The sequence below is a fragment of the Hemiscyllium ocellatum genome, chromosome 5 (genome assembly GCF_020745735.1).
Source record: "Hemiscyllium ocellatum isolate sHemOce1 chromosome 5, sHemOce1.pat.X.cur, whole genome shotgun sequence".
Lineage (NCBI taxonomy): Eukaryota > Metazoa > Chordata > Chondrichthyes > Orectolobiformes > Hemiscylliidae > Hemiscyllium > Hemiscyllium ocellatum.
The window spans coordinates 100,353,161-100,377,458 of NC_083405.1; the positions used below are offsets into that span (position 1 = coordinate 100,353,161).

Genomic DNA, 24,298 nt, shown 5'->3' on the forward strand with positions numbered 1-24,298 from the left:
AGCTTTGTGTGATAACTGCTCTTCCCAAGACAAGAAACTCCAGAGAGTTGTGAACACAGCCCAGTCTGTCCGTACACCAGCCTCTCATCCATTGTCTTCATTGATACATGCTGCTGCATCGGGAAAGCAACCAACATAATGAAAGCACCCTCCCACCCTGGCTGTACTCTCTTCCATCCAGCAAAAGATATGAAAGTTTGTATACAGGTACAGATTCAAGAACAACATCTTCCCTGCTGTTATCTGACTTTTGAACGGATTTCTTAAATGCTAATGTTGATCTTCTCCGCACCTTCTTGACAGTTTTAATACTGTATCCTGCACTTGGTTCTGTTACCCTTATGCTTTTGTAGAATAAATATGCCTGTAAAGCACGCAAGACAAAACTTTTCACTGTACCTCGCCATACGTGACAGTAATAAATTAAATCAAAATCATAAATCTATTTAGAATCAAATTGTTATAGGGTATTACAATTTAGTAGCAAATCTTTTATTTTGTCAATTGGTTGAACACTTGATTTAAAATAAGAAATTACTTTGATATTATGGAAGTTACTTAATCTGATTCTATGTTGGGATTCATTTATAAAATGCAGTGAAGGCTGAAGGATCCTTGTAATTTTTTTTATTCTCTACTCAAATTGTTACAACAGCCTATTGATGCAATTAGTTCAAGCATCAAGCATTCAATCAAAATACAGAAATAAATAGTTGAGGAAACAATGAGCAAAGATGTGCACAAGATAAAGGATGTAAATAGGGAGCTGTTGACAATATTAGATTCTTGTATGCGTTCATAAATTACATGCATCACTCAGAATTACTGTGTTAAGGATCAACACTGGAAATTTTCTCCTCTCATACAAGGTAGTACAGTCAACAATGTGTCAGAGAATTAACAAACATATTAAGCAGTAAGGAACGCCAGGTTCTAATTCCAACTCAGCTGGCTGAGTTCCTGACTTGAGCCACATTGCTCCGGGGAAGTGTTTGGTGGAAGTCAAGCACATTTTTGGATGTGGGAAGGATTAAGTGATTAGAAGATGCTTCAGAAAAGGAATGGAGGGGCCTTGGTCACAGATCATCCACTAATCCACTACTTCGAGAAGCACAGGGCAATTCCTTCAATACTTTGTGCAACGATTCACAGATTTTAATAAATTAAATCCAACTTCAGCAAAACAATACTTTGGCTAATTTAATGCAATGTAACAGATTATCACCTCATTAAACTAACTATCTATGCAATTTGGAAAGTACCTCTTTAAACAACTTCCACTCAAGCAATATTCATAATAAAGCTCAGAATAAAAAGCTTCTTGTTTTTAAACTCGCAATAACATGGTGGTTAGTTGACCAGTTTATATCCAAAACATTTTTCCATATGCTTTCTTGGTTAGTTTACACTGCGGTTACCTTCACTAGTGAATGAAGGCTTTTTTCACCAAACATATCCCGTAGGAAGGTCAGATCTTCCTGGCTGTTCACATGTGACTGCAGCTGGGTTGGCAAGGAAGCCAACAATTCATACAGACCTGTGAATAAATATGAAATACAATAAGAGTAATGCAACAGAAATCATCTACTTAAGTGACACTTGTTTCTCAACTGCCTGAATGGATTGTTTCATTTTTTAAATTGAGGAAACCCACAGGCTGTGAAACAGAACTTAATCTCTGGAGATGCCCAAGGTTACAAAAGGCACTGTCTCAACTACAAATGGCATGTTTCCCCATCGGTCTCCAAGAGACAGACAGTAGCACACTGTTCCACAGTAGCATAAAGCACAATCATCCGTCAGGCACCCTCTATCAATATGAGCCAAAGTAGTACAGCAATAGTGAAAGCTCAGGCCCCTTTAGCGAGGTAACCTGGCATTATTTAAAGTCAAGTTGCAGCATATGTTTGGTTTCCCAAGAGGATTACATAGACTAAAAGGGCAATTTGTTGCTTTCACCCAGCCAGAGTCCACCAAAAAAGGCAGTTACTATTGGCCTCCAGTGAACCATTATTTAATAAATCGTTATCCCCATATTGCAACAGATTGATTGTGGTTGCCAAAATTGTTTTATCATAAACTATTCACAAAAAAAAACTAAACGCTGACGCATAGTTTAGGCGTGCAGGAATAAAAACAATACGGAATGCAGAGTCAGCCTAAATGTAATCATGCATCGAGATGCCCACATTTATGGTGTTCAGAAGAAACTGAACTGGACATTACATAATTAACAGGGTCGGTTTCTAATCCACAAATTTCTCAAAATCAGAAAAAAAACCTGAATATAAAGTTAGCCTAAACAGTGATTAAATAGAAACTCCAGATTCTATGCATTTTAATTTTAAAAAGTAAAACTATAAGATCAACTTTATTCCCTTCTGGTTCTGTGTTTAATACTGAATTGCTGTAGAAAAAGGCAGAAATGAATTTCAATAGCTTGAGGGTACCAGTTAATTCAATTCTTAATACTAGTTAATTAATTCTTAATTCAAAGTCATAACCATCATGAAAGCAGATCAGTAATGGAAAAATGATAGTCTCAGTGGCAACAACAGGTCACCATCTTCATCCTTTCACAGTATTGCAATTACTTAAGTCACAAAAGGACACTTGTCCCCTCAAAGGAACACAAGTTCCAAGAAGCACTTATTTTAATTTAAACCATTTTCAAAAAACAAATCATGTACAGGGAGCAACCACCCAGAATTTAAAGGTTGTGTGTGATCAATCTCCATTGATTTATTGAAGTTGAACATTCCCAGAGCAAGAAACCAAGCTGCACAAGAAGCTCTACATATTGTAAAACGTTGCACAGTGCTTGACAGGAGCATAATCAGACAAAAACTGACAGCAGTGCACAGGAGGAATATAAGGCCAGGTGACCAAAAGCTTGGTCCAAGACTTGTTTTAAGAAAGGCATCCACAAATTTAAATATTGAAGTGAAACCAATTCCTACAGTATGACATGTACAAGGTGTCAAACAATTGCCAAATCAAGTTAGAAAATATGCTAACAACGCACAGGAATAAACTAAATTTTTCCAGATGCTATAATTTTGAAATTTTGCTTGACAGCACAACATAGTTATGCAGCATAAAACAGAAGTAAAGCATGGCTGATGCTAGAGATCTGAAATAAATAAAATGTTGGAGAAACACAACAGGTTTGGCAGCATGTGTGGAGAGAGAAACTTAATTAATGATGACAGTAAATTTAATTTCTTCGGAACTGAAGCAAACTGGAAATTGTTTTTGCTTATAACATTACTCCGAAAGGGGCAAGAAGAGTCAGTGGAACAGATAGCATAAAGCACAATCATCCGTCAGGCACCCTCTATCAATATAAGCCAAAGTAGTACAGCAACAGTGAAACTCAGGCCCCCTTTAGCGAGGTAACCTGGCATTATTTAAAGTCAAGTTGCAGCATATGTTTGACAAAGGGGAAAAGGAGTGATCGAATTCTCAGAATCCTTACAAGGAAACAGGCCATTCAGCCCAACAAGTCCACAGTAACTGTCTGAAAGGCATCCCACCCTGACTCACCCCACCTATCCAATCACTGTAACCCTGCATTTCCCATGGCTAATCCACCTAACCTACACATCCCTGGACATGGTAGACAACTTAGCATAGCATATCTTTGTACGGTGAGAAGAAACCGGAGCACACTGAAGAAACCCTCGCAGACACCAGGAGAACATGCAAACTCCACAGACAGTCACCTAAGGCTGAAATTGAACGCGGGTCCCTGGTACTGTGAGGCAGAAGTGCTAACCACTTCATAAGAACAGTATAAAACCAAACATGACTGATCATGAGATCATATTAGATGAATGACCAAAGAAGTCATTCTGACGTGTTAAAGGAGTTAATTCTGAGAAGCACATCAAAGAATGGTGGAAACAATTAAAATTCTGAAGGGTCAAGAAATCAGAACTAGAAGAACACAGACACCTCAGAAGGTTTTTGGGGTTGGAAAAGATTTGTGGAAGAATTTGAAAGGAAGGATGAGAATTTTACAATCAGGATGGTGCTGGATCAGACACCACCATAGGTCAACAAGCAAAGGAGTGATAGGAGAAGGGCACATGCTACAAATTAAGAAAGGAGCGGGAGCATTCTGAATGATTGCAGGTTTAAGAAGAATAGAATGTAGAAACTTGCCAAGAGTTGACTCGAGAGGTAACAAAAGCCTGAGTGAAGATTTCAACAGATGAACCAATTGGGCAAAGTTGAGCAATATTATGGAAATTCAACTAAGCTGTCATAGAGACGGCAGGAGCAGGTGGCCAGAAGCTCAGAAATGAATGGAATACCAAGGTCAACAGACTGGTTCATATCAGATTGTTGTTACAGAGATAGCAAGAAATCAAAATAATTAATCCAAATCATGTCATTTTAAATTCATTCATGGTATAAGAGCATCACTGGCTAATTGCACAAAGGGCAGTTACGAGTCAACCACTTTGCTGTTGGAGTCACATGTCGGCCAGGTCCGAAAGGATACTGATGGATCAGATGGATTTTTCCTTATAACTAACTATGGATTCGTGGTCATCATTAGACACTTAATTCCAGATTTTTATTGAATTCAAATTCCACCATCTGCCTTGACGGGATTCAAATCCTGGTCCCCAGAACATGACCTGGGTCTCTGATATAAAAATAATGTCACTAGGCTGTCACCTCCCTAACCTGTTGCACACATGTTTTGCTTCATATCTGTACGATAGCAGAACACAAAGGTACATCAGACTTTAGGAATGCACTAGATTCACTTTCCATTGTACCATGAATTCTTCTTGGATATGAAAAGTACATTGTTAATACATAAAGAATGTACTTTGGCTCTTTTTAATCTGGTTACAATCAGTAGGTCTGAGAACCGTTCTAAACATTTAAATAATGGATTAGAGTGGTGCTGGAAAAGCACAGCAGTTCAGGCAGCATCCGAGGAGCAGGAAAATTGATGTTTCGGGCAAAAGCCCTACATAGGAATACAGGCAGAGTGCCTGAAGAGTGGAGAGAGTCTATTCTATCTATTCCCTTGATCATCTTATAAACCTCTATCAAGTCACCCCTTATCCTTTGCCGTTCCAATGAGAAAAGGCCTCGCACTCTCAACCTATCCTCGTACAACACATTCTCCATTCCAGGCAACATCCTGGCAAATCTCCTCTGCACCCTCTCCAAAGCTTCCACATCTTTCCTAAAGTGAGCCGACCAGAACTGCACACAGTACTCCAAATGTGGCCGTACCAAGGTCCTGTACAGCTGCAACATCACCTCACGACTCTTGAATTCAATCCCTCTGCAAATGAACGCTAATATACTATAGGCCTTCTTACAAGCTCTATCCACCTGAGTGGCAACTTTAAAAGAGCTATGAACATAGTCCCCAAGATCCCTCTGCTCCTCCACCTTACTAAGAACCCTACCGTTAACCCTGTATTCCGCATTCTTATTTGACCTTCCAAAATGGACAACCTCACACTTGACAGGGTTGAACTCCATCTGCCCATTCCTCAGCCCAGTTCTGCATCATATCTAAGTCCCTTTGCAGCCGACAACAGCCCTCCTCACTATCCACAACTCCACCAATCTACGTATCATCTGCAAATTTACTGACCCACCCTTCGACTCCCTCATCCAAGTCATTAATAAAAATTACAAATAGCAGAGGACCCAGAACTGATCCCTGCAGAACTCCACTTGTAACTGGGCTCCAGGCTGAATATTTACCATCTACCACCACTCTCTGACTTTGACCGGTTAGCCAGTTCTCTATCCAACTGACCAAATTTCGCACTATCCCATGCCTCCTGACTTTCTGCATAAGCCTTCCATGGGAACCTTACCAAATGCCTTACTAAAATCCATGTACACTAAATCTACCCTCAGCCACATGCTTGGTCACTTCCTCAAAGAATTCAATAAGACTTGTAAGCAAGACCTACCCCTCACAAATTCGTGCTGGCTGTCCCTAATCAAGCAGGGTCGTTCCAGATACTCAGAAATCCTATCCCTCAATACCCTTTCCATTACTTTGCCTACCACCGAAGTAAGACTAACTGGCCTGTAATTCCCAGGGTTATCCCTATTCCCTTCTTTGAACAGGGGCACAACATTTGCCACTCTCCAGTCCCCTGGTACCACCCCCGTTGACAGTGAAGACGAAAAGATCATTGCCAACAGCTCTGCAATTTCCTCTCTTGCTTCCCACATAATCCTAGGATATATCCCGTAAGGCCCAGGGGACTTGTCCATCCTCAAGTTTTTCAAAATGCCCAACACATCTTCCTTCCTAACAAGTATCTCCTCTAGCTTACCAGTCCGTTTCATACTCTCCTCTTCAACAATATGGTCCCTTTCATTTGTAAATACTGAAGGAAAGTACTCATTCAAGATCTCTCCTATCTCTTCCGACTCAATACACAGTCTCCCACTACTGTCCTTGATCAGACCTACCCTTGTTCTCGTCATTCTCATGTTTCTCACATACGCATAAAAGGCCTTGGGGTTATCCTTGATCCTACCCGCCAAAGATTTTTCATGTCCTCTCTTAGCTCTCCTAATCCATTTCTTCAGCTCCCTCCTGGCTATCCTGTATCCCTCCAACACTCTGTCTGAACCTTGTTTCCTCAACCTTATGTAAGCCTCCTTCTCCTCTTTACTAGATATTCAACCTCCCTTGTCAACCAAGGTTCTCTCACACGACCATTTCTTTCCTGCCTGATAGGTACATACATATCAAGGACACATCGTATCTGTTCCTTGAAAAAGTTCCACATTTCAACGATATCCTTCCCTGACAGCCTATGCTCCCAACTTATGCTCCTCAGATCCTGTCTTGCAGCATCGTATTTACCCTTCCCCCAATTGTAAAACCTACCCTGTTGCACGCACCTATCTTTCTCTCCATAACCAAGGCGAAAGTCACAGAATTGTGGTCACCATCACCAAAATGCTCAACCACTAACAAGCCCATCGCTTGTCCTGGTTCGTTACCAAGTACCAAATCCAATATGGCCTCCCCTCTGGTTGGACAATCTACATACTGAGTTAGAAAAGCTTCCTGGACACACTGCACAAAAACCGCCCCATCCAATCTACTTGACCGAAAGAGCTTCCAATCAATATTTGGAAAGTTGAAGTCGCCCATGACAACTACCCTTTGGCTTCTGCACCTTTCCAAAATCTGTTTCCCAATCTGTTTCACCACATCTCTGCTGCTATTGGGGGTCCTATAGTAAACACCCAACAAGGTGACTGCTCCTTTCCTATTTCTGACTTCAGCCCGTACTACCTCCAAAGCCAGATCCCCCTCGAACTGCCTTTCTGCAGCCTTTATACCATTTCTAATTAGCAATGCCATACCCCCTCCTTTTTTTTTACCACTCTCCCTAATCTTACTGAAACATCTGTAACCAGGAACTTCCAACAACCATTCCTGTCCCTCTTCTATTCATGTTTCCGTGATGGCCACAACATTGTAGTCCCAAGTACTGATCCACGCCTTAACTTCACCCACCTTATTTCTGATACTCCTTGCGTTGAAGTATACACACTTGAACCCATCCCTGTGTCCGCAAGTATTCCTTGTCAGTGTTACCTTTCTCCACAGCCTCCCTACATTCTTGGACATCCTGAAAAACAGCTAACCTACTTGTTGGCTGACAAGTCCGGATCCCATCTCCCTGCCAAATTAGTTTAAACCCCACCAAAGAGTGCTAGCAAACCTACCTCCCAGGATATTGGTGCCCTTCTGGTTCAGGTGCAACCCTTCCTGCTTGTACAGGTCCCACCTTCCCCAGAATGCAGTCCAATTGTCCAAATACCTGAAGCACCTCACCTCCTACACCATCCTTGCAGCCACGTGTTCAACTGCACTCTCTCCCTATTCCTTGCCTCACTGCAAGGTGGCGCCAGCAACAACCCAGAGATGACAACTCTGTCCGTCCTAGCTTTTAGCTTCCAGCCTAACTCCCTGAGCTCCTGAATGACCTCCCCACCCCTCTTCCTACCTATGTCGTTGGTGCCAATGTGCACTCGGGTACAACAGAGTGTTACAAGGGAACATAAATTTAAGGTGAAGGGTGGAAGGTATGGGGGGGTGTCAGGGGTAGGTTCTTTACCCAGAGAGTGATGGGGGCATGGAATGTGTTGCCTGTGGGAGTGGCAGAGTCAGAATCATTGGTGACCTTTAAGCGGCAATAGGATAGGTACAGGGATAGGTGCTTAAGCTAGGACAAATGTTCGGCATAACATCGTGTGCCGAAGGGCCTGTTCTGTGCTGTATTGTTCTATGTTCTATGTTCACTATTATGAAAACTATAAGCTTCGAAAAAAGAATAAAACCAAGTGATGAGAAAAACTGCACCACAAAGCATGCAATGGAGACAAGAGAAACTGCTTGAAGTATGAAGCTTTTATGACTCTATAAAATGGATGTCATCTCAAAGGAATGTATGACGGAACATTACAAAAATAAAATTGTGACCCAAAGCACATCACAATATTTCTTTGTAGACATGAAACTTTTGAAACTTCCCTGCAATGTAAATTATAGACAGCCCCTAAATGCTGGCCAAATAAAAATGTAAGCAATACACAAATAATTTATAACACGCTTCTGCAAATATTATTTATTTTCACAAGTCTTTTATTGCTCTGCCTCTCATCTTGCATTAATCATACTTACACAATTTTTTAAACATCAATTTTAATGACAAACTCATTACATTAAAAAGTTTAATTTAAAATGCACAAATTCTGAGGTAGAATGGGGAATGCTTATTACACTGAGAAATTTGGTAATAACAATATTTAATGCCACAATCTTAAGAGAAATGACTCCATGATCCTTCCCTTAATTTGGGAGTACGTAATTAAAATTTCAATTTTTGTGAATGCTGCTTAAATCTGTAGTTTTTTCAAAATCTCTCAGATTGGTTCAATCACATTCGTTTCTGAAATATTTGGATACTTATCAAATTCCATCCAAAATGAAAGTAAAATTTGGTTCACCAAAAGGAAAATTCCTCACAGTTAAAACAGGGTCAATGGCCAGAAACATTCTTTTAATTTATAACTTTGGTTTCAAGTTGCTGGAAATTCATTGCAAAGAGTTGAAATTTAAATAAAATTCAAATTCCTCATTGTCTGAACTGGAATAGCTTTACAAAATGTTCTGGTGGGAAAAAAAAATTTTTGTCAAATTGATCAGTGAGATCCCCAATTTAGTAAAAACATACATCGTTGCTATAATTGTTCTACCAATGATCTTTGACACTGCCTAAAGTAAACTGCATATTTTGACTTAATAGTGAAGAAACAGATGACAGAATAAATTTACTACCACTATCCAGAGCTCGAGCAGTTGTTTTGGAGATAAAACTTTTCTATATCCAATGTTAGGCATGATACCCAAGTAGACCACAGCAACAGCACTCAATAAATAACAAAACTTTCGAATAACTGTTGACAGGAGCTTGTTTTGACAATGTAATCTGTGGACTCCATCACAGCGACAGAGAGAGTATGCAGCCAACATGTTCCACACAACCTAAGAATTAGAAGGGGCTACATTTCTCCAGTTATAATTAAAACCTTTGCAACTATCACCAGATTAGTTTGGAAATTTTACAACCATAGAATGGCATGAACTGCTCAATGTCAGCCTCAATTTTTTCACGAAAGCTAATTTTCCATCATAGCCAAGCTTTCTGCAAGATGCATCGAGAGAAGAGACAGAAACTGACGCTAATAGAAGTAAATCAAAGACATTTAAATTAGTAAAAAGTAAAAATAAAGAAAGTTGATTTATATCTGTCATGAAATGGTTAATTCATCCAGGCAAAAAAACCAATACAGACTAATTAACCTTTGATGCTCCATGACATGAAAGTACAAACACGAGAAGCTGGAATAGGCCATTCAGCACATCGAATCTACTTCACCATTCATGATCAAGGCTCATCATCCAACTCAATAGCCTGTTCCCACTTTTCCTGTAGATCCTTTGATCCCTTTAGTCCCTTCTTGAAATCAATGTTTTGGCTTTAACAGCTTGCTATGGTAGCAAATTCTACAGACTCACCATTTTGAGTGGAGAAATGTCTAATCTCAGTCCTAAATAGTTCACTCAGCAACCTTAGACTGTGATCCCTGATTCTGGATTGTCTTGACATTGGGAACATCTTTCCTGTATTTACCCTGTTAGGACTTTTAAAAGTTTCTACGAAACCCTCTCTCATTTTCTTGAACTCCAGCAAATGTGATCTCAAACACATTATATAATACAGTTGGTTTATATTATTTGGAGACTGTGTCTCTTTGAAAGGTGAGTCATGTGAGCACGAATAATTAATCTGCAAGGTTACAGGTTTGTGGTGACTTGGGCACAGCTTCAGAATAAAGCCTCGGAGTTGAGTTGCAGCAAACGACCAAGGTGTATGTTCTTTGGTTCTGCCTCAGTCCTAGAAACTGCCTAGTACAGAATAGATTCAAACTCTCCTGATACATCACTTCCATAATCCCAGAAATGGGTGTGCTAAGCCTTTCTGCACTTGCTCTATAGACAGAACATCCTTCTTCAGATGAGATGACCAAAACTACGCACACAATATTCTGGTGTGGTCTCACCAACACCTGTACCATTGTGGCAATACATTGCTATTCCTGTACTCAGATCCTCTCTTACGAAAGTCAATATATCATTTGTTTTATTTACCACCTGCTGGTACTGCATGCTTATCTTCAGTGACTGGTGAATGAGAACATGCAGGTTTCATTGGACATTTCCCTCTCTCAATTCATAGCCTTTCAATCTTCTTGCTTTTGCTACCAAAGTAGAAAACTCAAATTTATCCACATTATACTCATCTGCCATGCATTTGCCCACTTGTTCAGTCTGTCTGAACCACACTGAAGCATCTCCCCATCTTTATCACGGCTCACGCATCACCCAGCTGTGTGTCGTGGAAACTTGGAAATATCACGTTTCGTTCCATCATTTAAATAATTAATAAATATTGTGAATAGCCAGGGTCCTGGCACTGATCACTGCAGAACCCCACAAGTAACTGACTGGCATTCAGAAAAAGACAGATTTATTTCCCCTCTTTGTTTCCTATCTGCCAACCAATTCTGTGTCAATTCACTCCACCCAACCCCTTGCACTTTAATTTTACATACTAATCTCTTATGTGGGACATTGTTGAAAGCCTTCTGCAAGTCCAAATAAATCACACCCACTGGTTCATCCTCATCAACTCTACTAGTTACATCCTCGAAGAATTTCAGTAGATTTATCAAGCATGATTTGCTTTTCATAAATCTATGCTGAATCTGTCCAAATTTGTCACTGTTTCTAAGTGATCAGCTATTTAATCTTTTAGAATGAACTCCAGCATTTTCCCCTCTTCCAATGTCAGACTAACTGGTCTCCAATTTCTGGTTTTCTTTGTGCTTGCCTTCTCAAGAAGCCTTGCATAACCATACTGACTATTATTCTTGTCTCATTTCACAATACCTAGTCAAGGATGGCCTGTTCTCCAGTTGGTTTCTCAACATATTGGTCCAGAAAACCATACCATCTACACTCCAGGAATTTCACCTCTACAATATTATTGCTAATTTGATTTGCTCAATCTATGAATTAAGGTCACACATAATTACAGATGTTCCTTTAGTCCATGCAAATCTAAATTTCCTATTTAAAAGTATTCCTGATATTACCCCAACAGTTTGAGGGTCTACACACAAATGTTTTTCTTTTAACCTTTCATGTTTCTCAGCTATTCCCAAACAGCTTCCAAATTGATGGAGCCAATATCTTTCCTCACTATTGTATTAACTTTCTCTTCAACCAGCAATGCAACTCCATACCTTTATTTTGTCTGTCCTTCCTGAACACTGAATACCTGTTTTCATACATTTGCACGATTAAATCATTTGCCTTACTTGACTGCAAATGGTCCACATACTAATGCACAAAGCCTTAAAATCTCCCTGTTTAACATGTTTTGTCCCATCCCCATGATTTTTCACTGTGGCGTTGTTTAATCTTGGCCCATGATTTCTCTGTCAGCCACTTTTTTTTAAATCACTCTTTGTCTTTTGATCTTGCCCTTCATTCTTCTTTCTCGGACACCTTGCATTGATTCCCATCGCCCTACAAAATATCATTTCAATGCTGGTCAGTACTAAAGTGAAATGAAACACAATAGCAGCCTGAATTTTGCAACTAGCAGCAGAAGCTGGCTCTCCTGATTCAGTGTGTCTCCTTTATTAAGTACATTGGAGTGGAGTAGCACAATTCCAACAAATTCACACCTGCTTTGTTGTCATGACCTAAGGACATCTTTGAAGCCGAAAGCTCAATGGCAAGTGTTCACAGTCATTTTAAATGTCAACTTTGTTCAACTTCAATTTCGAGTTTAATTCATGCCCAGCACAATTAACTTTGCCTACCCCAAACCCCTATCTCCATATTCTCTCAATGACCTGAGGAGAGATGGTGCACCAAGAGTATGGTACAATTTGGTGCTGAAATTACACAAATCAATAAGGAATCATGTTTTTTTAAAAGTTATTTCCCTCCATCAACCATTTGCCTATATTCCATTCAGTGAAAAAATGCTCCCTGAAAGACCCGTTGAGAGAATGATCCAAAGATTGCACTGTGGATAAAAGACTCCTTTGAAGAGCGCAATATGGGTGATTTTGTTTCCCCCACAGGAACCTCTTGAAGTCATTGGTTTTTATGGGATATGAATACATGCTATACTAACAAGCTGTATTCTTTATGTATACCACTGGGATGCCGAGTCTACAATCAATCAGTAACTTCACCCCATCGGCATCCATGCAACCATTATCACAGAATGCAGCACTTTTGACTTGCAGCATAATTTTACATTTGAAATTGACTATAAAGTTTAATTTCATTCAGTCAGCCATATAGACGAGTATCATCTTGTCCTCTCAGCTTCTGCAGCTTTCACTAGAACTATTTCTTTTGCCTTTTCACTTTTCGTTTGTCTGTTAGACATATTAAACTTGATAAACATTTCATCTATGTTCCCAAAGAATGGTCACTTGTGCTTGTTCTGCTCTTTGAAGATGCATCACTGGAATATTTGTAATTTTGTCACTGAAGTCATTTGGCAAGCTCTGAACAATCTTCTTCAATAAAGAGAGATTTCCATTCCAAAAAGTAGTTACATCAACTAGCCCTCAGTCTGAAATCTTTGCTGGATTGAGTGTTTGATTTCGTCATTGAAGTGTGTTTATAGATATTGCAGTTCTGATGGCAGTGTTACTATACTGATGGTCTTCAAGGACCAATTCAATACAAGCTTCTTAAGGTCAGGTCAGTGGCTGGCCTATTTTGATAGCACACAAAGTCTTAGTATCTTCTTCAGGGCCAATTACTTCATTTTTTGACCATAAAACATATGAACAGAAATAGGCCATTCAGCCCACTGAGTCTGCTCTGTTATTCATTGAATCATGGCTAATCTGATGATCCTCAAATCTACTTTTCTGCCTTTTCCCCAAAACTCTTAATCCCCTTACTGACTAAAAATCTGTTTGTCTCAGCTTCAACAGCCCTCTGCAGTAAAATATTCTACAGATTCACTACCCTCAGAAGAAATTCCACAATTCTCTTTTCCGTGGTCGTGAATCTGTGGAATTCACAAACCAAGAGTGCAATGGAAGCTGGGACATTGAATAAATTAAGGCGGAGATAGACAGATTTTTAATTAATTTTAGGTTGAAGGGTTATGGAATGCAGGCATGAAAGTAGAGTTGAGTCCAAGATGAGATGAGCCAATATATTAAAATGGCAGAGAAGGCACGAAGGGCTGAATTGCCTACGCCTGCTCCTAGTTTTTATGACTCCTTAATCTGAGATTATACTTTCTGGTCTGAGGGTAAATAGCCTCTCCACATCTATCCTATCAAGTTCCCTGCAAATTGTGCCTCTCATTCTATGAAATTTCAATGAGTGTGCGTTCAATCTATTTGTAGATAGTCCTTATATACCTGTGGATCTGACAACATCTATTGAGAAGAAACAGAATTCATGTTGCAAGTCCAGTAACCCTTCTTCAGGGTTCCAATCTTCCGTTTTGGCACCAGTTTTTCACGACTAACAGTCTGAGTGACTGGCTAAATTGTACATTTGCTTACCTTGTAAGTTTGATAGAGAAACAAATGCAAAGCTATCCTGTGGGATACTGGCTATCCTGATCAGATCCATTCCAAAGAAGTGTGACTGAACTCTAAAAGTTGACTCTGCTTTCTCTCCACACATTTTGCCAGACCTGCTGAAATTCTGCTGTAATTTCTGTTTTTATTTTGGATCTGATTAAATCATTGTTTGCTGTGTATCATGCAGTAAATCAAAAACTCACTTTGGATCAGAGAAATGCTCCATTTACCACAGAATATACTGCCCAGGTAAAGCATCTCAAATATTTTAGCTGCAGGTTAAGCAAGCTGTCTCATGCTACTATGCAGTAGCTATGCAATTGGCACTTTCCACGATCAGCACATTGGCATCTAACTAAACAAATATTCTACTAAGCACACAATTCAGCCATCTCAAGCAGCTGAAATATCATAAGCAGTGCAATGCCAGATATGGAGATGGGCAATAAATACAAACAGCCCAGCAGCACTCTCACTCATTGCAAAGTCTTAAATCATCCCAACTCCTTGAACTGGAATAAAACTGCTTCAAAAACACAACGAAGATTTATTCTTGTGACTGAACAATGAGCAATATATTAATTTAGAGTCGAGAGTGTGGTGTTGGAAAAGTACAGCAGGTCAGGCAGCATCCAAGGAGCAGGAATCAACATTTCAGGCAAAATCCCTTCATCAGGAACGAGGCTTGTGAGCCAAGGGGGTGGAGAGATAAATGGGAGGGAGGGAGGGGGGTGATGGGAGGGAGGGAGGGGGGATGGGGTGGGGGGGGGGGGGGGGGGGGAGAGACAATGGGGCTGGGGATTGGGACGGTAGCTGAGAGTGCAATCGGTAAATGAGGTGCGGGTAATGGTGAGAGGTGGGAGAGGACAGGGGAGCGGACAGGTGGGAAGTAAGATGGACAGGTCGGACAGGTCATGATGGCGGTGCTAAGTTGGGAGGTTGGATCTGGGATAAGTTGAGGGGAGGGGAAATGAGGAAACTAGCAAAATCTACATTGATGTCATGAGGTTGGAGGGTCCCAAGGTGAAAGATGAGGCATTCTTCCTCTGGATGTCGGGTGATTAGGGTATGGCGATGGAGGAAGCTCAGGATTTGCATGTCCTAGGCAGAGTGGGAGGGGGAATTGAAGTATTTGGCAATAGGACAGTGGGGTTTTTTGGTGCAGATGGCCCTGAGATGTTCTCTGAAGAACTCTGCAAATAGGTGTCCTGTCTCCCCAATGTAGAGAAGACCACATCAGGAGCAAGGGATACAGTAAATGTCATGAGTGGAAGTGCAGGCAAAACTCTAATGGATGTGGAAAGCTCCTTTGGAGCCTTGGATGGAGGTGAGGGGGGAGGTGTGAGCACAGGTTTTGCAATTCCTGCGGTGGCAGGGGAAGGTGACAGGAGGAGAGGAAGGTGGTTGGTGGGGGGCGTGGACCTGAGAAGAGAGTCGCAGAGGGAATGGTCTTCACAGAAAGCAGACAGGAGTGGGGAGGCAAATATATTTCTAGTTAGGGGGCCCATTTGTAGGTAGCAGAAATGGTGGAGGATGATGCGACGTATATATGGAAATTGGTGAGGTGGAAGGTGAGGACTGGGGATTTCTGTCCTTGTTTCAGTTGGATGGGGTGCGAGGACAGAGGTGTAGGAAGTGGATGAAATGTGCTGGAAGGCATCAAGGACCACGTGAGAGGGTAAATCGAGGTATTTGAGGAAGGAGGTCATCTGATGTGACGTGTGGTGGAACTGGTCCCCCTGTGAGCAGATGCAGCTGAGGCGGAGAAATCTGATGAAAGGCTTTTGCCCGAAATGCCGATTCTCCTGCACCTCGGATACAGCCTGACCAGCTGTGCTTTTCCAGCACCACATTCTCGACTCGGTTCTCCAGCATCTGCAGTCTTCACTTTCGCCACTTATATTAACTTACTTGACTCAACACTCACCATTACTTCACTAAGTTCTGCATTAGCACCACTTATATTCTCAAGTTTTACCTTAGAAAATTCACACCCAACATTTATTAAGAGAAAGGCCATGTCTATGAAATGCATACACAGTAACAGCAGCATTATTTAGCAGCACAGTGTTGCACTGGAGCAGATCAGCTTGACCTAACTTTATAGAACATTCAGCATGAGAAAAGAAAACGCATTACTGAGCATCTCAGAGCATAAAGGCAAATTTGCAGATGGCAGTGTAACCCCATGGAAATAGCTCCACAAAGGCTGTTATCCCATCACCAAGTCATCCTTTATTTACATGTGCAGAGTAGTTGACACTGATCCAGCTCCTTCAGAGCCAGCTCTTAGAGAGAACAGAGTTAATGAATAGCAATCCTGTTCTTTTTTTGTAGCCACTGTGCTAAAACTTTATTCCATACATTCCACTAGCAGGAAAACACCCATGTGGTCAGTGAAGCATTAACAAGCAAAGACAGATAAAGGCAGTGCTTATGTGTAGAAGTTGCCAATTGCACTCAAGCCAGGCAGGACTTGAACCTGCAATCTTCTGATCCAAAGTCAGAAGTATTATCCCTTATGCCCCAACGGTGTCACTCTTATTCTTACTTGTCAGCTTGAGCTCCCAGATTGGATCAGATTAACAGCCCCAATCAGGGAACTCATATTCCATGATATCCACCTCGCTGACCTAATTACAATCACTACATCCACCTTCTTGAGTTCAAATATATCTCAAGAGTTCATGAAAATACTCTTCAGTACCATTTGTACTTACACAAAAAGATGCCAGAAATGTTCTCAAGTCCTAAAACATATAATGATTGTACGCAATTGCTAACTAATTAGTGTGAAATCATCATGTGAATTTCCAAACACCAACACATATTTGTACAACTCCCTTAACAAAATAAAACATTACGACGTGATCACAGGAACATTATAAAGTAAAGCAATACACGATGGAACATAAGATGATAATAGAAACACAGGAAAGAGGAGGTATAGGCGATTCAGTCCATTGACTGTGCTTCACCATTTAATATGGTAATGACCGTTTCCATGGTTGGCACAATTGTTCAAGTTACATGAAAACTAAAGTTTGTGCACAACATGATCAAAACCGCCCTGTTATAACATCAGGCTCTTGAAATTCAAACTATAAATTCTACAGAGAAGTAAAAGTTATCAACACAAATTTAAAGAAGCCACTCATTTTGAGGCGGAGCTTCACCAGAAGCTAGAACACATGTGGGAGTCAACATTTCTCCATGTGTGAAGCATGCAAAGTCACTGAGCCATGGATGATGACAGAGACAAGACAGAGTCTTCACTGACAAAGCATTTTTCAGCATCAGCAGCCATACAGAGCTTAAATTCAAAAGGTATACGCAGGAAAAAGAGACCTTGCAGTCCAACTTGTCCACACCAACCAGGCATTGCAATCTCTCCTAGTCCCATTTTCCAGCACTTGGCCCATATCCTATAAATCCTTCCTATTCATGTACCCATCCAGATGCCTTTTAGACATTATAATTGTACCAGCCTCCACCACTTCCTCTGGCAGCTCATTCCATACACGCATCATCATTTGCATGAAAGAATGAACCCTCAGGTCGTTTTTAAATCTTGCTCCTCTGATCTTAAATCTATGCCCTCCAGTTCTGGATTCCCCCATACTGGGGAAAAGTCCTTGTCTATTCATTCTATCCGTGCACCTCATGATTTTATACATTTCTGTAAGATCTGCCCTCAGCCTTCAATGCACCAGGGAAAAACGCCCCAGGCTGTTTAGTCCCTCCCTAAAGCTCAAACCCTCCGGAAGCAGCAACATTGTTGTGAATATTTTCTGCATCCTCTCAAGTTTAATGATAGCCTTCCTTGGGAAGGGCGATCAGAATTGCATGCAGTATTCTAAAAGTGGCCTCACCAATGAGTTGTACAAGCGCAACATGATGTCTCAATTCCTATGCTCAAATGTTCTGACCATTGAAGGCAAATGTGCTAAATACCATCTTCACCACCCTGTCTACCTGCGACTCCACTTTCATGGAACTGTGTACATGCACCCGGAGGTCACTTTGGTCAGCAATACTTTCCAGGGTCCTACCATTAACTGTACAAATCTTGCCCTGTTTGCCTTACCAAAATGTTATATCTCACATTTACCCAAGTTAAGTTTCATCTGCCACTCCTCAGCCCATTGGATCATCTCATCAAGAAATGCATAATCATTAACGGACAATACCATGAAAGCACACCAAAGGGTACAGGCTCAACACTATACCACAAGGAAAAATACAAGGGCATTCAAGGAACTGCTTCAAGCTGTTAACATAATATTGTTGAATACAGATGGGATTGACCATGTGAGCTAATAGCACACAGTCTTTCATTCACTCAAGCACAGACTCAAAGTCACTAGGGAATTGAATGGATAGAGAGGGAGTGCTATACTTCACACAAAGGAAACTGCAGGTCAGGACAGAGGCAAGTTGCAGCTCAATGTGAAACAAACCCCAAAGACTCTTCAGGAGTGTAAGATTGAGAAGGAACATGGGAAACAGCTTTGCTCAATATGAAAGAGAACTGAAAACAAAACAAACACTTTGCAGAAAATGCCATGGAAAAGAATCGACTGCACACAAACAAAGCAACAGATGAAAAGACACAAAGAGATCAACAATGAGGTCAGTTTTAATGACTCAGCATGCAATTAAGCTGGAGACTGGCAACGACTCAAAAGTTCAAATAGACATAGCTGCATGTGAAACACAAACCTGGATTTCTTGTACAAAAAAAAGGAACAAGAGACTTCAAGCTTGTAAAGGTGGAACTACTTATGTGCATAATATACCTAATGGCAGAATATGTTTCTTTACGAGAGGATAAGTACGAATCCAAGTTCAATGTGGTGGTTGCAAATGTAATCTGGACTGGACTGGAAAGTTGGCTGTCATGCAAATAGGCAAAAGTGAGGACTGCAGATGCTGGAGATCAGAGTCAAGATTAGAGTGGTGCTGGAAAGCACAGCAGGTCAGGCTGCATCCGAGGAGCAGGAAAATTGACGCCCTTCATCAGGAATGAGGCTGGGAGCCTCCAGGGTGGACAGATAAATGGGAAGGGTGTGGGGCTGGGGAGAAGGTAGCTAAGAGGTGGATGGAGGTGGGGATGAAGGTGATAGGTCGGAGAAGAAGGCGGAGCAGATAGGTAAGAAGGAAGATTGGCAAGTGGGACAGGTCATGAGGATGATGCTGAGCTGGAAGGTTCAAACTGGGGTAAGGTGGGGGGGAATGAGGAAACTGGAGAAATCCAAATTGGATCCTTCAACCCCAGGGCATCAGAGGCAGAAGATGAGGCGCATTTCCTCCAGATGTCAGATGGTGAGGGAGTGGTGATGGAGGAGGCCCAGGACCTGCATGTCCTTGGCAGAGTAAGAGGGGGAGTTGAAATGTTCGCCACAGGGCGGTGGGGTTAGTTGGTGCGGGTGAACTGGAGATGTTCCATAAAACTCTGTGCAAGAAGGCATCCAGTCTCCCCAATGTAAAGGAGACCACATCGGGAGCAACACATATACAATAAATGACATTGGTGGATGTGCAGGTAAAACTTTGACGGATGTGGAAGACTCTTTTGGGGCCTTGGATGAAGGGTGGGGGTGGGGTGGTGGGGGGAGGGAGAGGTTCTAGTGCAGGTTTTGCAATTCCTGCGGTGGCAGGGGATGGTGCCAGGAGGGGAGGGTAGCTGTTGGGGGGCCTGGACCTGACCAGGTAGTCATGGAGGGAATGATCTTTGCGGAAATGGGGAGGGTATGTTTGTAGGTGGCGGAAATTTCGGCGGATGATGCAGTTTATGCGAAGGTTGATAGGGTGAAAGGTGAGGACTGGGGAGTTCTGTCCTTGTTGCAATTGAAGGGGTGGGGTTTGAGGGCAGAGGTGCGGGACATGGATGAGATGCATTGGAGGGCTGCTTTAACCATGTGGGAAGGGAAATTAGATTAAATTACTTACAGTGTGGAAACAGGCCCTTCGGCCCAACAAGTCCACACCGACCCGCTGAAGTGCAACCCACCCATACCCCTACATTTACCCCTTACCCCACACTACGGGCAATTTAGCATGGCCAATTCACCTGACCTGCAGATCTTCGGACTGTGGGAGGAAACCGGTGCACCGGAGGAAACCCACGCAGACACGGGGAGAACGTGCAAACTCCACACAGTCAGTCGCCTGAGTCAGGAATTGAACCGGGTCTCAGGCGCTGTGAGGCATCAGTGCTAACCAGTGTGCCACCGTGCCGCCCACTAATTGCGGTCTCGAAAGAAGGAGGTCATCTGGTGTGTTCCGTGATGGCAGTGGTCCTCCTGGGAGCAGATACGGCAGAGGCGGAGGAATTAGGGATACAGGATAGCATTTTTGCAGGAAGTAGGGTGGGTAGAGGTGTAATCCAGGTAGTTGTGGGAGTTGGTGCATTTCAAAAAAATGTCAGTGTTAAGTCAGTTGTCATTGATGGAGATCGAGAGGTCTTGGGGGGGGGGGGGGGGGGGGGGGGGGGGGGAATGTCAGAGATGGTCCAGGTGAATTTAAAGTCGGGGTGGAATGTGTTGGTGAAGTTGATGAACTGTTCAACCTCCTCACAGGAGCACGAAGTGGCGCCGATGCAGTCATCAATGTAGTGGAGGAAGAGATGGGGAGTCGTGCCAGTGTAACTGCAGAAGACGGATTGTTCTACGTAGCCAAAGAGACAGGCATAGTTGGGGCCCATGCTGGTGCCCATGGCTACGCCTTTCATCTGGACGAAGTGGGAGGATTCGAAGGAGAAATTGTTAAGGGTGAGGACCAGTTCAGCCAAACGAATGAGTGTGTCGGTGGAAGGGTACTGTTGGGGACGTCAGGAGGGGAAGAAACGGAGGGCTTGGAGGCCCTGGTCATGGCAGATGGAGGTGTAGAGGGATTGGATGACCATGGTGAAAATGAAGCGTTAGGGCTGGGGAAACGGAAGTCTTGGAGAAGGTGAAGGGCATGGGTGGTATCTCAAACATATGTGGGGAGTTCCTGGACTAGGGGAGATAGGACAGTATCGAGGTAGGTGGAGATGAGCTCAGTGCAGCAGGAGTAGGCTGAGACAATAGTTCGGCCGGGATGGTCAGGCTTGTGGACCTTGGGAAGGAGGTAGAATCGGGAGGTGCAGGGCTCCTGAACTAGGAGATTGAAATCCGTGGGTGGGAGATCTCCTGAGGTAATGAGTTTGGGTATGGTCTGGGAGATGATGGTTTGGTGATGGGGGGTGGGGTCATGGTTGATGGGATGGTAGGAGGAGGTGTCTGAGTTAGCGCCTTGCTTCAGCTGTGTAGAGGTCAGTGTTCAAACTACCACTGCACCCCCTTTATCCACTGCTTGGTGAGCTTGGGATGGAGGGCTGCGTGCTGGGAGGGTGAGAGGTTGGAGTTGAGGAGTGGTGTAGACAGGTTGAGGCGGTTAATGTCCTGGTGACAGTTGGAAATGAAGAGATTGAGGGCGGATAGTAGGCCAGCACAGGGTGTCCAGGTGGATGGAGTGTGTTGCAGGCAGGTAAAGGGTCCTAGGAAGGTGGTTGGGAGTCCTGATTGAAAAAGTAAGCTCGGAGGTGGAGACAGAAGTGTTTGACATCACGACGCTTATTGAATTCATTGATGCGCGGATGGCGGGGGGGGGGGGGGGCGATAAAGGTAAGGCCTTTGCTCAGGACTGGTCGTTCTTCCTCAGTGAGGTGGTGGTGGGGGGGATGGTGAAAACTCGGCAGGGCTGGGAGGTAGGACCCCGTGTAGATGTGGAGCTGGGAGTGGGGACGGAGCCTGTAACTGGAGTGGGCGTGGTAGTAGGGGGAATAGGGGTGGAGCCATTAGCAGGGGTGATGTTCCCCTCGGGGCTCTGGGGGGGGGGCGAGGATGGTGACAGTGAGATCCATGGGGGACATGTCGGCAGTATGCAGGTGAGTGGCGTTGGTGGCGAACACGGCATTGGGGGGCCCAAAGTCGTTGAACGCATGACGTCAGCAATGACAGGAGGGTCGAAAGTGATGTCACTCATGAGCGGCAGAAGTGGCTGCAGAAGCGACTGCAATGGGGGCGCAAGTGACGTTATCAATCTCTGTGGGGATGGTGGCTATATAGGCCTTGTGACTAATGGCGGCTAAGCTGTTCCGGAGGATGGGGGAAGCTTCTGGAATGTTTGAGGAGTGCTGGTTGTACAGCCTCTGCTAGGTAGAAATGCCTATCCGTACTATTGACTGGATTCTGAGATACGCGACTCTTGATTAAGACATCATATCTTCTACACTCCTTTTGAACAAACACAACTGGAAGGATACACTGCAAGGAGTGCAGAAAGTTACTTCGAGATTTAAAGTATACGGACTGGCTTTTGGAAGAATTGCATTAGGCTACACAATGACTTAAAGTCGTGATGAAGACCCTAACAAGTCCTTGGGGACTGTAATTTCAAAGAAGAACACAGTAACAGGAATAAGACAGTCAACTTGTTGAGTTTGCTCCAACATTTAATTTGGTCATAGGAGATGGAACACTTCAATGCCTTTTACCCACATTAGCCCCACAACTCTTTACACCATTGATCCTCAAAAACTTAATCAACCTCAGCTTTAATTAAAAGGTAAAGGTAAAGTTGCCATAGACTTACTGACCATAGGGCTGCTCTCTCATTAGAGGGAAATTGGCTGGAGGTGGCTTAACTTGACGGTCACCACACCTCAAGCGAGGGGAGAGGTTAAGAAAGAGTCCCTCATGTAACTTCAGCCAATGCAACTGAATCCATGCTGTTGTCATCACTCTGCATCAAAACCCAGCCATCCAAGTTAATCAATTGCCCAGTTTTAAATATATTCACAGATGCAGCTTCCATGGAGCTCTCTGGCAGAGAATTCCAAAGACTCATCAACTGGAGTAAAAAGATTTTCCATCTATTCCAGTCCTAAATGGCATCCTTACTTTTAAATGGTCTGTCCACGTTCTGGACTCACCAGCCAAGGAAAACAATGTGAAATTACTCAACAATGCACTCCATCTCAATCTGCATCAATGATGTGTTTGGATCAAGGACATTTACAGCAGAAATGATTGATGCAGACGTGGAGGTAGAGCCTCTGATAAATTTGCGGTTTACGTTTAATACTGGAACATGGCAACTGTTGAAATAGATTATCATGATCAGGAATCAGTTTCTCATAGAACTGCACAATACCCTGTACCGCAAAGAATGTGGTTGATACTCCAACACAAAAATTGATAGCAATATAATCAAGCGAAGATGATGGTTGTAGATACGCTGACTAGAGGATACTTGTTAAACTCTCCAAGCTGGAGATGAATACAACATTAACTTAATCATGTGACAACAAATGAAATCATGGCTAAGCTGTGGTCAAGTCAGAGAAACATAACTGCCTCCAACCTTATTTGACCAACAAGATGAATGAACTGCCCTAGGGAACCAGATATTCCAAGGATAGCAACGTTGTGTACCTGCTGTATCACATGAGAAATTCATGTTAGTAATTCTTTCAAAATACACTGGCACAGAAGTTTGTATCAATAGTCTACAGCATACTCTATAGACCCAGAATATCAAGAGACCTTAAGCAAAAAGTTACCAAATGTTGACCTCATCCATCGGTGTTCTCCAAGCCAGACATTCATTACTTCAGAACAAGATTATGGCTAGGTCTTGATTCAAAGATGAACATAACCTTTATGAGCTACCTGGTTGAACCATGCTGTCTCGTTTGTGACTATTGCAGTAACTTGATGAATATAGCCACTTTACTTCAGTTACCACATTGAATTTCGAGAGAAACTCAAGAGATTTTTGAGAGATTTCCGATTGCAAATAGCTATTCATGTATTTTGGTCCACAAACTGAAAATGTGCAGTGGCTGTCAAAGAGTTGGGGGAAATCAAGAGATTGAAGATCATTTAATTGTATATATGGAGTGCAAGAGCAAGGTTGAGAATGCCACCAAGATTAGCAAATGAGTATTCACAAAATACAGAGTCTAGTTAACAGGGTTCCCAGCCAAAAGTTCCACAAAAAACCTCACGGGCAGCAGCTGCAAGACCTCACATCGTTAGTCGTAACA

The 24,298-nt window shown here is 42.6% G+C and overlaps 1 protein-coding gene across 4 annotated transcripts in view; it reads right to left on the reverse strand.

Annotated features, from left to right (window-relative positions):
* The window catches only part of mpp7a (MAGUK p55 scaffold protein 7a), a 419,376-nt gene that overhangs the window by 232,822 nt on the left and 162,256 nt on the right, over positions 1 to 24,298 (reverse strand). For 2 of the 4 annotated variants that reach the window (XM_060825038.1, XM_060825037.1), the window contains exon 4: positions 1,419 to 1,537. The exons of the other annotated variants lie outside the window; for them this stretch is intronic. In XM_060825038.1, coding sequence (XP_060681021.1) covers positions 1,419 to 1,537 — 119 coding nt within the window. The remainder of the gene's footprint in view (positions 1 to 1,418; positions 1,538 to 24,298) is intronic. 4 annotated transcript variants of the gene reach the window in all.